Below are 21,801 nucleotides of genomic sequence, written 5' to 3'. Positions count from 1 at the left end.
GGCAGACTTTATTTAAAAGTACAGTGAGTGTCAGTGTTTTATACTAAATGGTGAATTCATCTCTTGCCAGAGTCCACACGAGATAACTCTTCCAAGAGTTAACTTCTGAATTTAGTGTGACCTATCATTATCCCAGTTCCATGTTTGTGTTTGCAGCACCAGGGGATTTTCCTTCATCTCTTAGCTGCTTGTTTTATTGTCCTATAAGGGAATCATAAAATATGGTTTTATATGAAATATAGTGTACTGATGATGATAAATGTGAAAAAGGCAGACATTTTTGGAGACCAGTAGAAATCCTGAATCTATTCTATTTTGAATTAATGTAGGTCTGAATTGGTAGTGAATTTTAAGTAATAATCTTTATTGAAATGTCTTTCACAATCACAGAACATTAATACTGTGTAATTGTGCTCGAGGTTGGTCCAGTAGACAAATGCATTCCATCTTCTAGTTTTGGAATAGTGTATCATGAGTGAAAAATGAAATAAAGTGTTTGAGGTGCTGTTTGCATGTTAAGCTGGTGGCCTGCAGGGGTTTCATGCTTTTTGGGGTGTCTTGGTCATTTTGCTGTTGGAGTCCTTGTAATTTTGCTGAAGTGTTCTTTGTTGAACGGGACAAATCCAGAAAATCTTACATTAATTTGCTTTTGTTTTTGCTCCTGAGACAGTGCCCTGTTGCAAACTAAAATCACACATTCCTGAGTGTAAACCGATCGTGTGTTCCCAATGGAAATTTCAGGAATACTTGTGGCTACTTTCAAAATGTGGAAATCTATTTATTTTTTTTTCCACTTGTTTTTCTTCCCAGCTTTTGGCACTGACTGCGTTCATCTGCATAGAGACCATCATGGAATGCTCCCCTTGCGAAGGCCTTTATTTCTTTGAGTTTGTGAGCTGCAGTGCACTGGTGGTCACCGGTGCTCTCCTGCTTTTGTTCAGTCTGAACCTTCACACAAGAATACCCCAGATCAACTGGAATCTTACTGTAAGTTGGTGCAAATTCTCACTCTGTTAAAAATAGCTGCAAATCCGGTTTAAGTTTGGTCTTTGGTCTTTGCTTCCTCCTGTTTAATATTGTGTATGAGTGTTCTTTATGCTGAGTGAAGTATAAATTTTACTTATATTTACTTTGAATGCTTACAGCAGAATGTAGCTGTGAAATGTAGCAAGATTAAACTACATTAAATAGAACTAAAATTGTGTTCTGGTAGATTGTCTTTGGGAGGACAAACTTCCTGCTAATGCCAGCAATTATGCTTTGTGGATGAAGTGGATAAAAATGAAGCCTGCAGTTATTTAACTTTGACAGATGCTGTATTTACAGTAGCCCATTGTTCTCTCTTAACCTGGGGGTTTTTTATACTAGGACAAATTTGCTACATATATTTTCTTACACGGACTAATACAATCATTGGGCAGTAGTGTAGAAAAATTAAGTGTTTTCTGTGAAAATCAGGTGTTTTGTATTGCCTACACACATAACTATTAAGCATTGACTGGCAATGCTTAATGTGTTCTCAGATATAAGGAGGTTTAGGAAGAGAACTGCTGGCAGTGCACATTCCTTTTGTACAAGTCTCTATTTTCATGCTGTATTATGAGTTAAACTTTCAGATTGGGTTGCATAAACACAGGTCACAAAACCAACATGTTAAGTCACTCTAGCAAAAGATCTGTCAGCTTCAAGGACAATATTTATACCAACTTCTTTGGACAGTACAGATGCAATTGTGCCAGTGATCTGTTTTATGTTACAACAGTAATTTTGCAAGTACTGTTGGAGTCCCAGAGGTCTTTAGGCTTCTGTGTGATTTTAAAAAAAATTGTTTAAAACATAATTTATTAATGTTGCAGTTTGCTTCGTTTCTAAGCCTAAATGGCTTGTTTAAATTGAGACTGGAACGTGGAATTAGATGATCCTTTCTACCCGGGGCCTGCAAAATCTATTGATGAACTCCTTCTAAGAGTACTTGGTAGATAGACCAGGTGTTCTGTGAGCTGTGGCTGGTAACTGCACAGGAATTATCCCTCTGAGGCAGCATCAATTGTCTCTGCATAGCACCTGTTAGGAGATCTTTTGGGGAAGGTGAGGTTAAAAATCCCATCAGCTGTGCTGTGGGGTTTTTTTGTTTTGTTTTATAAAGGTATTTTGGTTTTTGAGCAGTGGTCACGCTCTGAGCCCCCTGCCTAAACAGCATTGGAGCAACCTGAGCAGGTTGCAGATCAGAGCAAAAGGCACCTGGAATACACTGCAGATGCTTTGCTTTAGTTCATAGTGCCAGATGCAGAGGGAGAAGGAATTTGCCATGATCTCCCAAGTCTCATTCTGTTACTTGTGTACTGAAGATGAAATGCTTCTTCCATCCTTGCACCACAGTTCTCCAGAAGTGAGAAGGGAACTGGCAGCTTGTGTCTTCCATGAACTGATGACACCGTCCTTCTTCCTGGTATTTCTTATAGATTTCAATAATCTGATTATATTTGATTTTTATTTATAATTATTTGATTTTAGCAAACAGGTGGGACTGTTCCTCTGACAGGAGTGAGTGAGGGAGTACCCTCTTTAATTCAGAGTGCTTGGGACCATTCTGTGATTCTACAGCTGTTCCTGCAGTACAGAGTGTGAGATCAAAGGCTGCTGATAAAACACCTGTGGGACATTACTTTGGCCAAGTTAGTAGAAATTTAAGAATGTAGGGTTCTGGCTGATTTTTTTTTTTCTTTTGCTTATTTTGGCATTTTATTCTTTACCATTTAAATGTATGCTCATACATTATTTGCCTCTTTCAATATTTATTACTTTCCTGTGTTTTGATGGTTTTTTTTATACTTTTGCAGCCTCTGTATATGACACAGTTACTACAGGAGTTGCTTTCTGTACAACAGTCTTTCACATCCCTGAGTGCTTTAGGAGGAAGTCACTCCTGCTTATGTATAAATTCATCAAGATAGGTGCTTTTAAAAATATATATGACTTTATAATGCATATTTCCCTTATGGAAAGTCTCTAACATTGCTTTTAGAAGCTGTGTGAAAAGAAGAGGCTGTTGCAGTGCTTGAAGGAATTTAATCAACTTAAATTTAGGAAGAAATCTTTCTTTAAAAACAGCACTTCTTCCTAGAAACCATTGAAACAATTTGCTTTCAAATGATCCTGTGTATTAGACAGTACCTGGCCATCAACTACTATTGTCCAACACAGGATTATTTGCTTTAAAAGTTTATTAAAATTAGAATTCTTCCCAGCATGTTGTGGATATTGGCAGATGTCCCCTGTCCCTGGCTGGAATGAAAATGTGGATCAGTATAGACTAGGATCTAACAGATATGCAAAGTTGCTAAATTTTTTTAAATATGTATTTTTAGCCGTTTGGGGAAAAGAGATTTGTTTTGATCCTAATTAGAGACTCGCCAGTCATTTTCATATTTTCCTGAGGTAAATATGCAAGAAACATGGAGCTGGTGAGGGCAGAAGAGAGCCTTGTCTGGGTGTGTTGGAGAGAGGCGGGTTTGTTCCAGCAAGATGAAAGAACAGTCACTTGTCTGTGTTGTGCAGCACTATCAATATTATGCAAAAATGCAAAAGCTGGGGAACCTGTCAGTGGAAATTTCCATTTCCTTTATGCCTCACAGTTCAAAGGGAGCCCGTTCTGCAGGGAGACAGGAGTGGCCCAGGGGAATGGGGAGCACAGCAGCTCCTGCTCCACCAGGAGCTCGGACACGTTTGCTTTCAGAGAGCTAATGAATTTTGCCATAGTTTTGTCTTTGCCTAAATGATCCTTTTGTCGTTTTTCTAAAATTCATGGTTTGGGTCTCATGTGATGTGCAGGGAGAGCTGAAGCTCTGGTATCCAAGGGGGGAGTGTGAGCTGGCCCTGCAGGAGCAGGGCTGGGCAGGAGAGGTGCCGGAGCCCCGGGGACTGCAGTGTGACTGGGATCCTGTGCTGGGATCCTCTCTCCTTCTCAGGGAGACCCCTCAGAGCTGCCAAAGAGCTGGGAACGCTGGAATTTGGCAGTGTCTCTTGGATGGGGGTTTGTGTGACAAGAGAAACCCGATTATCTGAGTACCAGTGTAAATCATTGCACAGTCAGCCAGTAGAATGAACTGTTTGTGTGGGTGCAGGGAAAAAAAATCTTCCAAGACTTTTTGACCATTGATTTTTTGGTTGTAAATTACTTTCTTGATGCACTCCCTGGAGTTATGGGAGTGTTTTTGCAGTTCTGACTGCAGAGTATTTCAGCTGAGAGCAGCCTCAGAAGTGAGGCACAGAACTGGGCACAGCACAAAATCAGTTCCACTGGGCTGGACTCAGTCCCAAGGAAGCAGCAGGGAGCAAACGGGGAGCCAGGTGTGTGCGTTCGAACACACGGAGCAGCTGGGGAGCTCTGTGCTGCCTGGACACTCGATTTCATCATCTCTGCAGGGCTGGGGTTCTTCACTGCTGTGGCAATGAAACCTTGTATGCAATGCAACTGACACTTGAAGGAGTTGGCAGAAAATTTCATGTGGTGCACAAATGACAAACTGTCCTGTGCCTGCCTTGCCTCTGCAGAGTGTAATTGCAAAGCTGTAGTTCACAGGCCTTCACAGGGCAATCTTGATCTTTATTTCTATTTTTAATTTATTTTCCCCCCTTCTGTTTTGAACAAACATCTTGCTTTCCTTAGCTGTTGAATGAAAAATCAGTCATCCTTGACCTTTATGTTTACTGCTCTCAAAATAGTAGTACCTATTGAGGATAAAAATGAACATTTTATAAGTTTAAAAAAAATTGTTAGAATTAATTCCCTCTGGGCTCTTCATGGACTGTTCTCATTTGGTGCATGGTGTAAATGTTACTCTGTAATAAATGCAGTCTCAACTTTTAAATGCAAGAAATACCATGTATTTTGGTAGTTATTGCAGGTGTGGTCTGTTGCTTTGTGACAGTAACTTTCTGAAATTGATGTGTATGGACTCTTATTGGGGAAGCAATGCTTAAGTGGATCTTGTGTTTACTAAGGTAACTCTAAATAAATGAGGGAAAGATGAGATGGCAATTAATGCTCATATGGTTAATTTGGTTCTTGCTACCTAGCACTTTTTTTTGCTTGAGGAACCATCTTTTTATTTTTAGTTGTGGTGCAAAATACTCAAACAGTGTTTAATAACAGAGCAAAATTATGTGAGTTTGACCAGAGGTGCTTGGTTTAGAGGACTGACTGTTTGTAACCTTCAACTTGATAACTTCATACAGAAGCAAGGGGAAATGTTCCCAAACCTTGCAAATAAAGTACTGGTTGGAGGAAAAATGAGGGTCGTTGTACAAAAATTTAAAATAAGAATTAAAGAAATATTAATAACCACACTCACCCTCCCTTCCCCTGACAAACAAACCAGCAACCCCAAACAAAACTAAAAGGAGATGTTACTTGGAGCTCCATCTTCTGTGGAAGATAAATCAGACACCAGCAGGCCACTGCTGTCACCTTTTGTGGCAAAGTCATGCTGTTAAAATCTGCAGGCTTCTCCAGAGTGCATTAGTTTAGTCACTTTAATCTCCATCTAGATGTAAACGTTTGGATTTCAGAAAGCAAATGGCAAGGCCAACCACCAGTTTAAATGTCATATCTTTGTTCACACGAGTTACAGTTGTGATATGGCACTGTCTGCCTTTTAAAGGGTACCTGGTCACTTGTGCAGGATGAAATACAGGATAAAAAGGCAGGGCAGGAATTTTGATTGAATGGTTCTTAAAAGCTTGTGTGAAGTTGTGGACAGCTGTGGATAAAGGCATGTGGATGTTACTGAAGCCTCTGAGCATCAGAGCCAGCTCCTGGTGATGTCCCAGCCTGGAAGGCTGAGCAGCATCTTGGAAGCTGAGGAGCTTTGCAGCTGTCAGGAGTGACTTGTTGGCAGTTTTCAAGTCTGTTAAGACCTCTCATTTGTAGCACCAGTTCAGCTTTTCCATCCTCATTAGTCCAGGAGCCATACCTGCCTGGACCCTTAAAACCAAGAGTGTAGGATGATCACAGAATCATGGAATGGGGTTTCCCACCTTTACAGCAGAATCAGCAGAACAAAAGCGTCGTCCTTTTTTATAATAAAATATTTATCTTGGCATAAGCCCTTCTTCATCCATGAGTTACAACATCTCTGCCTTGTCCTCCTTCTGAGTGGGACAGAGAGCAAATCCATGGCCTTGGATGCTCTCCTTTGGACTGTCAGGACCACTGGGGACTGAACAGAATTACTTGCAAATAAACTAGCAAGTGACCAGAAGTAATTTTGGAAAGGAGAAAGGGAGCAGCAGCAGCCTGGAGTGGATTTGATTCAGCTCAAAGATTTGATTCTGTTGTGGATGGCAGCTCTGTACAGTATTTTATGGCACAGCATACTGTCTCATGAGGTTGCTGTAATTTCAGCAGAAATTCTTTTACCTCTGTGATGTGGTTTTACTTTGTCTATAAATATAATAGCAAGAACTTCAGCTCCATCATGGCCAGATTTGAAGCAGCTCATCTTTTTTCAATTAGTTTATTCTTCTTATTGTCACGATTATTCATTTTCTCTTACGTGGAAAAAATTTAAGAGTATTTTAGGGAGGGTTCTTTACTTCTTGCTTTTATTTCTGCTCTGACTTCGCCCAAACCCCTTGTTTTTTTCTTTTCTTATCTTTCTGCTCTAAGTAGTAGCTCCCACATTTTAGATTAAAAACCTCCACTGCTAATTGCATCTCTGATGTTACCATTACATGTGTGTGTGACAGTGTCATTGCTCCTTAAGCTCCCAACAGTCTGCTCTGGGGGTATAAAAGATCATTTTTGTTTTGGCTTTTTCAGAAACCAGCCTTATTGTAGGAATGTAAAGCAATTGTTAATTGCATTAGAAAGGTTTGACCTAAACAGGGCAAATGAAATTGCAGAGATGAATAAATTGGAGCCTCAAGATAGAATCAATTCTTTAGATTTAAATTGTTGAATTCTCTGTAAGGAATTTGATATTCTTTGTAAAAAGTAAACTAGAATAAAATGCCAGTGATGATGACAAGTTTCTGATATATCAAAGCACGTTAGGAAAGGCATCAGCAGTTTAATTTCAGCTTTTATTCTACAGTATCTCAGAGTTCTTGAAAGAAGCCTTCAAGGTCCATTTGTAGTGTGGAGCTGGGTGATAAATGTGTCATGTTGTGGGCAGGCCTGGTCATCTTGCTTACACTGTGCTCCTTTGGAAAGGTCCCCAAGGTGATTTTAAAAGTCAGAGGTCAGCAGGATTAATTAATGAGCACATCTGACCCCATAAATCATAGACCATCATGTATCATCCATGTCATCCTTAAGTATGGTACTAAGGAAGTACAAAATGTGTCTGAAAAAGCATAACCTGGATTATAAGAAGTGAAAGGGTAGAATATTAAATACAGCTTTGGTCGCTTGTTCTGATGATTAGGTCTCCTGCAATTAAAATTAGCTTCATTTTGAGTATTACTTCTGCCTTAACTTTGCAGCTGTTGATTTTGTTTTGCTGTTAATTTTGTTGGCTTTCTGATGTTAAGCTTTTAAAACAACCAGTATTTTTGATTGTTTGAACACTGGAGTCTTCATGTGCGCAGCTCAATCTTTTTAATATTCAAAGCAGTTTAGGTTCTTTTGATTCATACTGTGAGAAATTCTCTCCTCCTTTCAATAACTTCTGTGGCTCTTTTCTGTACCCTGTCCAATTTTTCAACCTTCTTTTAAAAATGTGGATACAGGAACAGGATGCAACATTCCAGTGTCCCTTGCAAAGTTAAGATTACCACCTATCGTGTCCATATGTCCAAAGGAGTGCAAAAGTGATTTTTCTGCCTTTTTTTTGGTCATGGCAGCACCTCTTGAGATGCTTGCCTACAGTAATTACTAAGTTCTTCTGGATTATTTCTTCTAGGATTTGTAGATGCCAAATGTACTCTGGTAGTAAAATACACAGCTTGACCTTGAGTTGAACTAATTTAGGGTTTTTTTTTAATTATCCAAGAGCGTAGCTGCCCTCTCCTCAATATTTAGTTTGCACATTCTTGGTGACACACATGTATTTACAGAGACTTGGTGGAAATGTTGAACACTCTGTTGCAGATACAGTGAGACTTCCCCTCTAGTGGGAAAAAGGTTTGTGCAGGTGAGAACCACAGCTCGTGTTGGCAACTGCAGGAGCCCAGTTAGAGCTGTAAACTCAGAGCTGCAGAGGGGCATGCTTGCAGAAATTGTGAAATGCCATTTATTTTCTAATACCTCTATTTATATAAAGTTTAAACTTTATCTCTGCAAAGCAAAAGTTCTATAATTAAAACTGCCAATAGCTAGTTAATAGAATTTGGATTTGTTTGATGTCCTAAGTGCCAGGTAGCATCTATCTCAGTAAGCTTGAGCAGGGATAAAAAAATCTCTCTCTTTACACAGGCAGGTGAAAAATTGGTAGGAATTTGTGAGACTCACGATTTGGTTTTGTTTCTTTACTATTTGATAAAGAGTTTGGGTCTCAGAGGGCTCATGACATCTGGACATGAGAGTGGAAGTGGCAATGAGCCATGGAAGCCTCTCTGATTCCTTGGGAAGGTCCCTGTTGGAGATGAGGATCAGGCCTCAGTGATGCCTCATGCAGTCTGTACACTCAGTTTTGGTAACCAGCTGTTGCTGAGTCAGTACCCTCAAAATAGTTTCCTGTGAATTAACACCGTGCCAGAAACTTCCATTTCTACAGTTACTTCCTAAAGCATTCTGTAATCATGGCTAGGAAAAGAGGTGTTTTGGGGGTGGCTGGATGGCACTGTTCCCTTCAAAGTCTTTGTGCTGTGTAACTGGAACATAGTTATGGGATTCATACCCAGCAGAGTCAGTTTAGAGTCATGTCTTAAATTTTCTAAGCCTGACTTCTTATTGCACTTCACAAGATGCACTCTGGGGCAAAAATGAAATAAAATCATCTTTAAAAAATGGAAGAAGTGAAGGAGCTGTAACAGGAAGTGAGCCTGCCTTGCATGTGGGAGAAGAGAGTCAAGTAGAAGAAATTGGCCTTGAATTCTAATTATTGTGATTGGTTTTATATGGTGGGAGTTGCTGTGTTCACTGTGGTTTTGTTTTGTATGGGTTTTTTGTTTTTTTCTTCACCTCAAGCCTGTAAGTTGCACAGCAATCTTGTATGCAGGTTTTCTTTCCATCCCCTCTGCCTATGGTAGTATTTGCTTCCCACTTCATGTTTGTGCTGAATTGTCCTTTCTTGATCCCTCCACCCTGACCTCACCTGTTCATCCATGGTTCATTCGTGGTTTGGGAATGGTGTTCCCCAGCTTAGTGGGAGCATGCAGATAGTGCAGTGTCCATACACATCAGATGTGAAAGGTATCCTGATAACACACTGAACACCTTGTCCTGAATGAATCTAGACTTTGTTTCTTCTGTTATTCACACCCTTGAATGTTTTTTCCCTCAAGTCTGATCGGTTTGTCTTGTATTGATATAATTATTTTTGTGCAAATACCTGCCATACAGAATTCTTCCTTTGGTTCCAGTGACATGTTAATGACCCTGTTTGAGGTGAGGCATGGCAGCAGCAGCGTCTGAACACCAGTGACATGTTCAGCACATGAATTGTGTGTAGCAAGTTGTTTTTCTTCACTTGGAACAAAGCAGGGGTTTTCCCTGAGCATGTTGCTGTGGTTATGTTCTAAAATGTCTGCCTGAAACACCAGTTTTATGCAATAAATAGGTAAAAATCTCTGTGTTCTTACACTACTGGCAGCTGTTACTCACAGAAGTGGCACAGGATGCACAGTTTTGTACAGTGAAGGCCTCAAGGAATGGGTAGAAAAGCTCCTGCCTGGTGTCTGGGATGTGGGATCAGAGGTTCCTGCAGTGCCCAGTCTGACAGCCAGGCTGGTTCAGCACCCGCTGGGCTCTGGCAGGATGAGCCCATCCCTGTGCTGACAGCTCTGCCTGGAGCCAGCCTGGGCTGAGCTGATGGCCCAGGGCTGCAGGGTGCTCTGTGTGCTGTGGGACTGCAGCAAACGCTGCTGCTGGTCCTGTGTGACTGCCTCTGCCTTCTGTGCAACACCTGAGCACTTGCTGCAGTTCTTGTTCCACCCTTCTGTGTCATCACTTCTGATAAAGCAAACAATCATCATTTAGTAATGCTATTGAATTTGTTTTTTAGGATCTGGTCAACACTGGACTCAGCACTTTCTTCTTTTTCATTGCCTCTGTAGTACTTGCTGCTTTAAACCATAAAACTGGAGCAGAAATTGCTGCTGTGGTAAGAATTTAAACTTGTTTATATCTGACCCTTATCTTGCATTAAAACTTAGAATTAACTTTTACTCATTGATTGAATACATCTGTTGCTTTTTCCATCACAATTTACTTCTAATTTTACAGTTTGCTATAAGGTAGTTCTTATTTTAAGAGTGTTAACATCCTTGGAGCTTTGTCTTAAGGCTTGAGGCAAGAATAGGGGAAAAATGACTTGCAGAGAACACTTTGCAGTTGAACTCGCCTTTCTCTATAGCTGCCTTACATGATCCTGCTCTATGTTGCAAGCCTATGGAAAAGTTAGAGCCAAAAATTCAGAAGAAATTGAAGCTGCTTACACATAATTTGCTGAGTTCTTGCTCAGTACACATGATTTTTTGTTCTGTGGAGTGAATGTAGTAGCACTTCAGGGTTTTAAATCTACAACAGTCAGTTCAAGCAAATTAGTTTTGTGCATGAGTTGGCAACCTCTTTTTATTTTCTTTTTTATTTTCTTTTCAAACCTGGTTTTTAAAATCCCATGAGTCCTGCAGAAGCATAGAGGAAAAACTGCAAAGCAGCTGCTTCTCCAGGCTGAGGCTCTGGACTTGTCACTTTTCATGGGCACCCTGAGGAATGAGCTTTTGGATGAAGGGCTGGTTTCTTTACAAGGGGGTCTTCCACTGGGCTGCACTGCAGGATTTAATTGTCACGTTGGTAGTCAGAGAACTTTGTTTTCTGGGATCATTGATCTTAGTCACTTTTGCAGATTGTCTAGTTCATTGAAGAAGAAAAACAGGTTCCCAGGCCGTGATGATTTGTCAGTGCAAATAATGCAGGAAACTGAACTTCTGAGGACTTTGCTGTGAAAGTGCTTTTCTTCTTGTTTTCAGAAATTGTCTTCGACAACTCTTTCTGCTTCTTGTAGGTGTTTGGTTTCCTGGCAATGGCAGTGTATGCTGTGAACACGTTTTTAGCAATTAAGAAGTGGCGAATGAGCAGCAGGCAGCAGAGCAGCCGCCAGACCAGCGACTACATCCGCGCTCGGACAGAGTCCAGGGAGGTCGTGCATCGCCCAGAGATCCAGCGCCTGGACGCGTGACACTGACCCTCAGATGGGACTGAAAGGGAAAAGAAGCACTCAACTCCCTCATGGAATAAGGGTTTTTGCTTTATTTAAGGAGGAAAAGGCAGATCCGAGGGTGGCGAAGGATGCCCAGCCCTGCACATGAGTGCAGAGATGCATTGAGCCAGAAGCTGTTGTCGCGGAGGCAGAAAATGTTGGTCATTCAAAAGGAAGGTCCCTCCAAGCTCTCCACATATATATGTGCATATATTATATAGCTCATAGAATATATAGTATATAACATATATATGTGCTGAAGTACGTTTCTGTTTTGGATAACTGCACAGTAGTTTCCTTCCCCCTCTAAAGATCCACTGTTCCTTCATCTGCCCCAAAGACAGAGCAGCCCTACCCTGGCTGGGTGACAGAGGAGGGAAATGCACAGGTGGAACACCCAGATGTGCCAAGGAGCCAGGGGCACACAGCAATAACTCCAGCCACGGCCCGTGTCAGCCAGCGGGGTCTGTCCATCCCAAACTGTGTCTGTCTGTCCTCCTGCTCCCTCCTGCCCTGCAGCCTCTGGCACACCTGCCTGGCTGCTGGATAACCATTCCATTCCACATGTTCTCATGGATGCAGCGTGCTGGGAAAGGGCCACTGGCCAGCTCTGAACTGGGCTGGGGCTGGGGTGGTCACTGGTGGGGGTGCACTGAGTGTGAATAGGTGGTTGTCTGCTCATGTTGGGACACCTTCCAGTTGTCAGTCCAAAGTGGGAAAATAAATATATTTAGGAGACAGGGTGGAGGAAAGGGGCTTGAGGGGCACAGTAGAGAGTGAAGGGGTTGTCATCCTATAGAGTTACATTCCAGCCATGGCTTTCTTTTTCTTTTTCTTTTTTTTTTTTTCCTTTTTTCTTTTTTTTTTTAAGGTTCAACATTTCTAGAAATTGTTGCTAGAACTTGCTTTCCCTCCAAGCCCAGGGTAAGGAAGAGCTAGCAAAAATTTATGTGCTTTTAAAGTGTTCCTAAGGTTGCAATGTTGTGATTCATGTAAAGTAAATATTTCTTTTTGGAAGGATGGTTGTTCTAAAATTAAACCCATTGGTAGTAGGTAAACCTGATTTTTATTTTAACTGGGTGTTTCTGCAGATTTTTTTCCCTAATAGTTCTTTGGAAAATGAATTTAGCTAATTGGAAAATAATACGATTGTATTGATTTGTTTAGAAATAGTTTTACTTAACTGAAGGTTTTTTTTGTTTTCCTTGTACTTTCAGTGAATGAATTACATTTTCTCTACTCACAACTCAAATTCAGCAGTAATTGGCTAGACAATGTCACAATATTATTAGGAAGATGTCTCTTCAGATTTTTCTGTTTCTTTGGTGTTTTTTATCTCTGTAGTGCATTATTTGGCATTTGTGTGCCTGTGTGAAGACAGTGTGTGTGGGAGAAGATCTCTAGAGCTGAACTCCTTTCTGGTGTGAGGAAAATGAAAATCTGTGGAATTAGTGGAACTGTTTGCCATGTATGCCTGAGTTTCTGTGTCCTCATGGAGCTGCACTCCTCAGGGTGGGTGCAGTACCTGGAGCCTTAAGAACAACTGGCAGTGTATGGTGGAAAAGTTATTTTAACCATGAAAACCAGGTGACACCAAACAGGAGATCAGGAGAAGTGCCTGGGCTTTTATAATACTGGAGGGAACTGGGATAGTGAAGGTGTGAACCTAATGCTGCAATATTCAAATTGAGCAGCAGAGAATTATTTTGATGAGTGAAAAAAGGTGACAAAGGTGATGCCTTTTCATTTTTTACTGACATCTACAGTGCATTTCACCTTAGGGGCTAAGATGGAGATTAAAATTCAGAGTTACTGATGAGGTTAAGGAAAATTTGCATTTTCTTAGTGAATGATGGTTTACCAGTTCCTATAGTAAAATTTTATTGGGCTTTATTGGATGTAATGCCAAAGGGAACACCAGTTGAAAAGAAGATGGAACCAACTCTTGGTGTTGGATTAGAACAGAGACATTTCACAGAGGGTTGTCTCACCTGGGTGCATTCCCTGAGCAGTACGTGACAGTTCCATGGCCAGGGTGGTAAGAAAGAACAATTTGTTACTGCCAGAACTGCTGTGACAGCCCTGCTGTTTGCCAGCGCCGCCCAGGCCTGGCAGAGTTTGCAATGTCAATCATTACAAGACTTTTGAAAGTAGCACAAGCACACCCAGTCTGGAATTGTAAACTGCCATCAAAGCAGTCTCTATAAAGATTGTAAAAAACCCCAACCCAAACCAGACAAAACCAAAAAAAAAAAAAAAACCCCAAACATCCCACACCAAAAACAAAATCAAGCCAAACTCACCTACTGAGATCCAAAATACAGTTCTCCAGAAGATCCATGCTTTTGGAGTAGAGCTGCCATCTGAAATCAGGGACCAGGATGGTGTCCCAAGGGGATTTTGTCAGGAGTCTGTCCTGTTGCTGGCTGCTGGCCAGGGCTGAAGGAGCATTCCCAGATCCTCTCCTGTGCTCCCTGGGCTCATTGTGGTTGGGGCAGAGCTCTGGGAGCTCTTGTGCCTCTCTAGGTTTATGAATTCAGTACCTTTCAAATTCCTTGCCTAGAGAAAGGGTAGCTCTGGGGTTTTGTCTGGAGTGAGCTCCCAGCTCCTGTTGAGCTGCAGTGACAGGAGCAGAGTGGGGCAGTCACACCTCCAGTGCAGTGCAGTCCTTGGGCAGTGGTGCTGGAATGGCCTTGGGGCTGCTGCAGGTGGGATAAGTTTTCTTCAGCTGAGAATGGCAGGATTTATTAGTTCCATCACACCCTGAGCTTAGCACACTCTCAGGGTGGAATCCAAAAGAGAACATTAATTTTAAAAACACTATCTGATTCACTTCGTAAAAGAAAAGCAAATGTAAATTTGTAATTTCCTGATTTTTGGGACCAAAGATGATTTTTAGTGTTGTACAGTATATACTTTCTAAAAAATCTTGAGCTATTATTGCTCTGCAGAGACATTATTTACTACTTGGATTATATAGAAGGGAAATAAAGTAGCTGTGAGAGACAACTACATTTGAAATATTAAGATACTTTGATGTATATGTGGCTCGTTCCCCCGAGTTAATTTTACACAGTGTATTGGAGAGGTACTGTTTTAAGGCTGTTATCTAACTGCAGTCACACAAATAAACCCTTAAGGAAGAAAACAGGGTAGAAAGTTTAAATTTTTTTTTTACTTGCTTAGAAAAGTGACATTAAATTGCTTCTCTCTCAGTCTTGCTTGTAATTGCCAGCACATAGGGATAATTTCTTTTAGTCCTTAAGGGTGCTGTTTAGCTCCATAAAGGGACTCAAACCCCAATGTAAACAGAACCAAATCAGAGCAAACACTTGAACTTGGTAGGAGCAAGATGCTTGAAACAGTAATGGTTTGGATGAGTCCCCTTTGGTCAAACAAGGCCCTTAGACCTGGAATCTCTGTGTATTTCTGTGTGTAGAAATGACTAAATTCTGCAGCTTATGCCCAGACATCAAAATATTAAACAGTAAGATCTGACTGGAGCAGCAGCTTGGGAGTTGTTACACAGTGCTGGAAGAGTCTGTTTGCCTCTCACTGCCCAGGTGAGGTTTGTCCCACATCCTTGTGCTGTGCAAATGGCCCCAGCAGGAGCTCCTAAAGCCCCAGAGGAACTGAGTTATGTGTCTGAGGAAAGCCAGTTCCTTCTTTCTCTCCACTTTTTCCTTTCATTTGAATATTTGTGCCTCATAGATCTGATGCTTTAATATTTAATTCTTGCTAAGCCTTGTTTGTTGGTCCATGTAGTGTGTCTGCTGCAGTGCCAGGAAGATCAGAACATGTCCAGATCCCTTTATTTCAGCTCTGGTGCTCTTCCCTTTCCTGATGGCTTAGGAGGCTTGGGCTGGGTGGTCTTTCCTGTGGGACTGTGGGAAGCTGGTGTTGGTGTGAGATTCCTGGTAGGAGCCATGTGCTTAGAGCTTGGGAGGGGTAGAGATTGATCTCCCTGTGCCTTCTGAGAGACAGGCACTGAGCTGATATTTCAGCCTGTGTTGATCACTGGATTCAGGAGCACAGCATCAGCAAAGATCTGTGTCTTGGTAGCAGCTCATCTTTCACTTACAAGGTGTCTTTGACATGGGGTTTCAATAAAAGGAGCAGCGTGTGTCGCTTCTTCACTGGCTTTGTCTGAGTTGCACTCTGCGTCTCGTGGCACGGTCTGGACTTGTTTCACCTCTCTGTATTTCATTGCTGCTTCTAGAAAGAGGAGGGGAAGATTCCCACTCTTCCCTGAGGTAATAGTTTATTTTTTCCCCCTGTGAATTTTTCTGTCCCATGTGCTGCTTGCCCCTCCCAGCAGAGCAGAATTGGTGGTTCATGGACACAGCAGGAGTGGATCTGCTGCAGGCTGCATGGGGCTGGTCTGAGGCAGTGCACCACTAGCTTTTCATGAGCTTTAAGGTCTCTAAGTGAGTTTGGTGTTTGGGACTGCTCTGCTGTTTTGGGGATGTGGAGGCACAGCAGATGCTTACCTAATATGTGGCTTTATTAATGCAATCCTTTCTTCCTCCCTCTTCCTTAGCCTCTTTCTGTATCTGTTATTTTCTCGTCTCATGACAACTTTGTAATAATTCTACTGTTTTCTTTCGTGAGGGAAAAAAACTCACCAAAAATCTAAAATAACCAAGAATGATGTTTTTTAGGGCATAGTTAAAAAAAATGAAACCAAACTTAATAGCAGTTCAGACAGTGTAGACAATAATATCCTCTTTGCTGCTCAGCTGGGATACTGAACAGCTTTGTTCATAGAAGAACATAAAGAACAGTTCTTGTCCTGAGAGCTCTGGAGCCAAAAATCTTCAGCAGATACTCGGGATAATAAAAAGGCACAGTCTGATAAGGAATTTGAGATGTGAGGAGGACACTTGCCAATCCAGTGCTTTCAAAGGGATACATGGACAGTAAGAACCCATAGTGGAGAGATTGTGCACCCATGGTGGTCCTGGTGATCTCAGCAGCTCGGAGGGGCTGAGAGAGGGCTGGGATTGTCCAGGCTCAGCTTCCAGCTGGCTCGGGGCTGCTCCAGAGGAGCTGCTCCAGAGGGGATCCAGGCTCTGCTCAGTCCCACGGGAAGGAGTAAAGCCAACGTGTGGCACTTCTGAAAATCAGACACTTGGCTCACTTGTAGCGTGAAATAATGGATTGTTTGTTGTCTGGAGGGCCAGCAAAGCTCAAAATTACTGTGCAGATAGAAGTGTCCTGTGTGTGGATTTTAATGGCAACAAAAGCATTCTAAAATGATCCTGAAATCAGTACAAAAACACACGGAATGTTTGAAAATACTTCATAGAAATTATGCCGTGTCCCCTCTCTTTATTTTGACAGAGGGAGTTGGTTAAAATGAATTTATTCAAATACTCAGGAAATCTCTGAATGACATTTTAGAGGTTTTTTCCTGGTATATTATTTTCCCTGTCAGCCACTTGGCCACCTTGAGAGATCTGCTTGACGAAGTCAGTGGTGCTGTCCAACCTGAAAGGGTTCCCTTGTTTTGGTCTTTTTTTTTGTGTTGTATTTTTTAAAATCTGTCTATAATTTAAACATTTGTATGCTAAAAGTAATCTTTAAAAAATCTGCTTACACTGTGATTTCTGGTAGCCTTTAATTTAGAGTATACAACACAATCTAATTTTCTTTTGGGATATGCAGCTTTCAAAAGTGTTCTTATATATGCCCAGAAATGAAAGTTGTCTATTTATCATAGGAATGTGATTAGATAAAATTACCTATCCAGAATCCCAGTGCAGCTCTTCCATATATGTTGGATGGAGGAGTTAATGAAATTGCCTTTTAATCTCTATGGGTTAATAAATATTTTTTTATAACTAGCCACAGATATTCCTTTTTAAATTATACTTGGCAAACAGAAGATATTTAATTTTATATACAGTATACATAGTTACCTTGATTGACATATTTATAACATAGAGCTTTGTGTTTACTACGAAGGTTTTATCTGTATCCCATGGACTTCATGGGTAAAACTTTAAAAAGCCAGTTAGCATTTATGGAAGGATGTGGGAACCTTCTTCACGGCTTCAGAATGAGGACATAGGAGCGTTTAAAAAGGCAATAGCCAGATTGTTTTAACAGAGTATCTGGGGGGGGTTCTTATTTTTTGATTGGGGCTGGTCCCTACAGCTATTTTAATAACATCTGGATGTGAGTAACAGAATGGAACTTGAGCATCTGCCTCTTGTGACTGTCACAGGCTATTGTCTAGAGCACAGGAAATTTCAGGGTATTGTATTGTTTTGCTTTGGACAAATGTCTCAATAGACATATTTAATTAAAACCTTCACGTGTCTGAAAGAAAACATCCTCTCTTAACTAGGCTGATTTATCACTTTTGGTAACCTTTTAATCCCCAAAGTAGTGTTGTCTAAATATTTTTAGTGATGTTACAGCTGTCCTGATGTCTGCAGGTTAAAGTGGTCCTGGCTAGCACCCTTTTATTACAACAATTGGTACCTTCATTTTTCTACTGTTTATACTTTAATCTTGAATGTTCACTGGTTTCTATTGTTGGATCTTGTGGAGGGAGAGTGTCTTAGCACTACAGCTCATCGAGCTTTAACTCATACACCACAGTCCTGGCGTAAGAATATACTTTGATTTATATATTGTGGCCAATGTATTGCATTTTAAAATGATTTCTATACTTTAGACACAACATTTATGACATAATAGGACGAATGACTTAGCTAATCATTATATCTGTCTAGACTTACTCTCTTCTGTGTTAGTGTCATTTGAAACTGTTTGTATATGTTGAAGTTTGTAAGGGTTCAGGAACCCACAATAAAATAGTAAAGTATGTATTTATTTCTCATTATAATGCTCGAATTTGATTTGGAAGTTGACACTTTGTATGTCTTTTCACAGAATTGTAAACAAATACCGAAAAACTGCTTCACCTAGGGTGCCTTCCATGTGTGGTACAAACACTTGTCATTCACAGGAATAGAGATGTAAATTTATTAATCCAGTAAACACTATTTTTGTAATGTGAGTCACTAATGCAGCTCTGGCCTCGTTGTGCTTTGTTCCCACCAACACCAGGTTTATGGCTGCTGTGGTCACTGCCTTCCCTGCCTGTGTGCACTAAATCTGACCCCTAGAGAATCACAGATTGCGTCTCCTTTGCTCTGCCCTCAGCTGCCACCTGAGCCTGGAGATGAAGCACATTTCTGGTGCTCCAGATTTCCTTCCTTGAGCCTTGTGGAGGGATGCTCAGTGTGGGATGTCTGTATCCTCAGGGCTGACTCTGGGTCCTCTAGACAGACTCTGCAGCCCAATCCAAACATTCCAATTCTAGCTCATCATGCATGATTTACAGCTTCTGAGGAGGGAGCATCCAGGCCTGACCAAAACACTTTGTCCCTCTGGGTTACAGTTGCTGTGTTGACAGGTTTGTAATTGCAAACAGCTCAGAGGTATTATGGAAGTACCAGGTTAGAATTCCATTCAGGCTGAGCAAAGGGGATGCAATTTTCCTTTTATCACATGAGCACAAGTCTGTGTAATCTCCTTGGTACTTTGCTTTTGAAGTAAAACCTGCAATGTTCTGTCCTGGAGAATCCTCGGAGCATCCTCTGTGTGCGAGTGCAGCACCCGACTGTTGTCCTTCCCTGGGCAGTGCCCCTCGCCTCGGGGGCTGCAGGCCAGGGCTCCACTGATCACCAGGTCCTGCTGCAGGACTGGAGGACTATCAGCAGCCAGCACACGTTCACCTGGAGACAGTTCCCAGCCCTGAAGGGTTTCCCATTGTCCTGCTGAGTTCTGCAGTTCTCACAGAGCCTGGTGCTGCAGCAGCTGGTCCAAAGTGGTGCCTCCAGCTGGGAGCACCTTCCTGCTGTGCCCACAGCTGGAACTCAGTGGTGGCAGAGCAGCAGCTGCCAGCTCTGGCTGGGAAAGGTGTCCTGGGAGTGCTTGACCAGGCTCAAAGGCAAGGTACTCTGCAAGAAAACACAACCTCCAGCTTGTTCCTGCACCAGTAACCATCTTTCAGTTTGTTGTGTCCTTTCTGTTGGTGTCTGTGCTAATCAAAAAACACAAGCTGAAGAATTGTAAAGTCTTGCAATACACAAAGCAGTCTTGGTTTTAAAATCCATTCTGTTGCAGCATAATTTAAATGGTGTATTTATCAGTTTTAAATGTCATTTTGCTTTCCCAGTCTTTTGTATATGGGCACAATACTTTTTGTACATTTTTTTTTATTTAGTTGTCTTTCTGTCTTTTCTTTCTGGTATTGGAAGATTTGAGCTCTCTGGGTTTTCACGGTACTCTTCTGATCATTCTTCATAGTGGTAAAAGTCTGTATTTTTGTATGTAGGAGAAATGGTAGTTTTCTAACACTTAGCCCAATCAATATAGTACGGAATCATTTGTGAAGGACTTCCTGTTTAATAAATGGACATATTAAAGTACTAAAACAGCATCTTCATCTGTAAGCATGGCCTGGGCTGGGCTAGGTTGGGATAATTTTCTTCCCAGTGGCTGGTGTGGGGCTGTTTTGGATGTGTGTTGATAATAGAGAGATGTTTTTGTTATTGCTGAGCTCACCAAGGCCTTTTCTGCCCCGTGTGCTGCCACACTGGGGAGGGGCTGGGGTGCCTGGGAGGTTGGGGGTGACACAGCCAGGACAGGTGGCCCCAACTGACCAGAGGGGTATTCCAGACTTTATGACATCAGTATATGAAGGGAGAGAAGAAGGAGGAAGGGGGAGGTTTGGAGTGATGGTGTTTGTCTTCCACAGTCACCGTTCCAGGGGACGTGGCCCTGCTCTCCTGCAGGTGCTGAACACCTGCCTGCCCATGGGAAGCAGGGAATTGATTCCTTGTTTTGCTTTGCTTGTGAGCACAGCTTTTGCTTTCCCTATTAAATTGTCTTTATTTCAGCCCAGGGGTTCTCTCACTTTTTACCTCCCCGTTCTCTGCCCGATCCCAGTGCTGGGAGGAGAGCGAACCCTGCAAGGGCTTGGGGACTGCTGGGGTTAAACCACCCCAAGAGGCAGCAGAACCCCTCGGTCCAGAACTGGGGGGGTTCCTGGGTTCATAATCCAGCCAGGGCAGCTGCAAAATGCACTTTGTGTGTGGGGATTAAACACCACCACAGCAGCCTGGGCTGGGGCTGTCCGTGGGACACTCCTGGATGCAGGAATTAATGGGAAACCACATGAGAGGCCTTGATGAGAGGTCAGAGGGAACAGAGACAACGTGGAACTGCTCTGCTGCTCAGGTGGTTGTGGTGGAATTGCTCTTGGAGTGTTTCTGGTGTGCTGCCATGGGCTGGAATGCTCCATCGTGGTGTTTGCAGCTGCCCATTTGGGACTGGGAAGAGATTTTTTTGGCTGAAATGCCCCAGGGCGTGGGGTAATACTCTGCTGCCTCATGGGCTGGGGGTTGCGAGTGGTGCTGGTGGGAGTTTTGTTTTCCAGGTGCTTTAGGTACGAGTTGAAAGCACTGAGTCAATACAGGTGAGAACTGTGGAAAGGCATGGGGGGATGGAGGAGTTTGTGAAGAGATTTGGGAATGTGGGTGCTGCACTGAGGACACTTGGGAGGGATCAGGGGCGTGTGGGGAGGTGGGCACAGGTGGTGGCACAAGGGAAGGATTCCCTGAGGGAGCCACGTGCTCTTACAAGGGGCCAGTTCATTTTGCCTGTGTGGGGCTGTCAGCACTGTGGCATTATCCAGGGTCATCCATGGTGCTCCTGGGTTGGGAGCAGCTTCATCAGCTGTCAAATGTAGAAAAAGAAATTATTTTGTCTAACTTTTAGACACTGGGTCTTCCTTCAGTCTCCTGGGAAGACTGTAATTAATTAATTCATGGATCAGGCTAAAAAAATGTGATGGGCTATGTCCAAAATACATAAATGAAAAGGACAAGTATTTCCTGGTGAAAATTAATGTTGGAATCAGTATTTTCCTCTTCACAGAAATAGATTTTAAAATTGACTTACTTAAAAAAAACAACAAAAACCAACCAACCAACCAAACTCCACAAAAGCAATAGCAACAAAAAAACCCCAAAACCCCCCAAAAATTCCAACCAACCAACCAAAAAAAACCCCTAACAACCCCAAACCAAAAACCCCCCAAAACCCCCCAAAAATTCCAACCAACCAACCAAAAAAAACCCCTAACAACCCCAAACCAAAAACCCCCCACCCAAACTCCTTCTCCCCAAAGCCCCAAACAAAACCACACTTAAATTTTCTGGGTAGCATTGTTTTCCTTTCTGACCTGGAAGTTTTACAAAACAATGAGTGCTGTGAATTCTTCCACTAAAGGAGGGATCTGTGTGGCAGTGTGGATTTTTGAATGCATTCCTGTTTATTTATTCCTGACTTTTAAACCAATACTCCATACAAAAAGTTGTCTCAAGCATCTTGTAACAGGATTCACATTCTCAGT

At 42.1% G+C, this 21,801-nt stretch overlaps 1 protein-coding gene across 1 annotated transcript; it reads left to right on the top strand.

Moving 5' to 3' along the window:
- Window positions 1-642: 642 nt before the first annotated feature.
- CMTM4 (CKLF like MARVEL transmembrane domain containing 4) lies at window positions 643-19,819 on the top strand (the record flags this gene model as incomplete). Its single annotated transcript, XM_017736551.1, has 3 exons — window positions 643-987; window positions 10,170-10,268; window positions 11,172-19,819. Coding segments are annotated over 3 exons (618 nt in total), but the record flags the coding sequence as incomplete, so codon positions are not given.
- Between the last annotated feature and the right edge of the window lie 1,982 nt (window positions 19,820-21,801).

This window comes from Corvus brachyrhynchos, unplaced genomic scaffold (assembly GCF_000691975.1).
Source record: "Corvus brachyrhynchos isolate BGI_N302 unplaced genomic scaffold, ASM69197v1 scaffold66, whole genome shotgun sequence".
Classification (NCBI taxonomy): domain Eukaryota; kingdom Metazoa; phylum Chordata; class Aves; order Passeriformes; family Corvidae; genus Corvus; species Corvus brachyrhynchos.
This window is presented reverse-complemented; position numbering and strand designations above follow the sequence as displayed.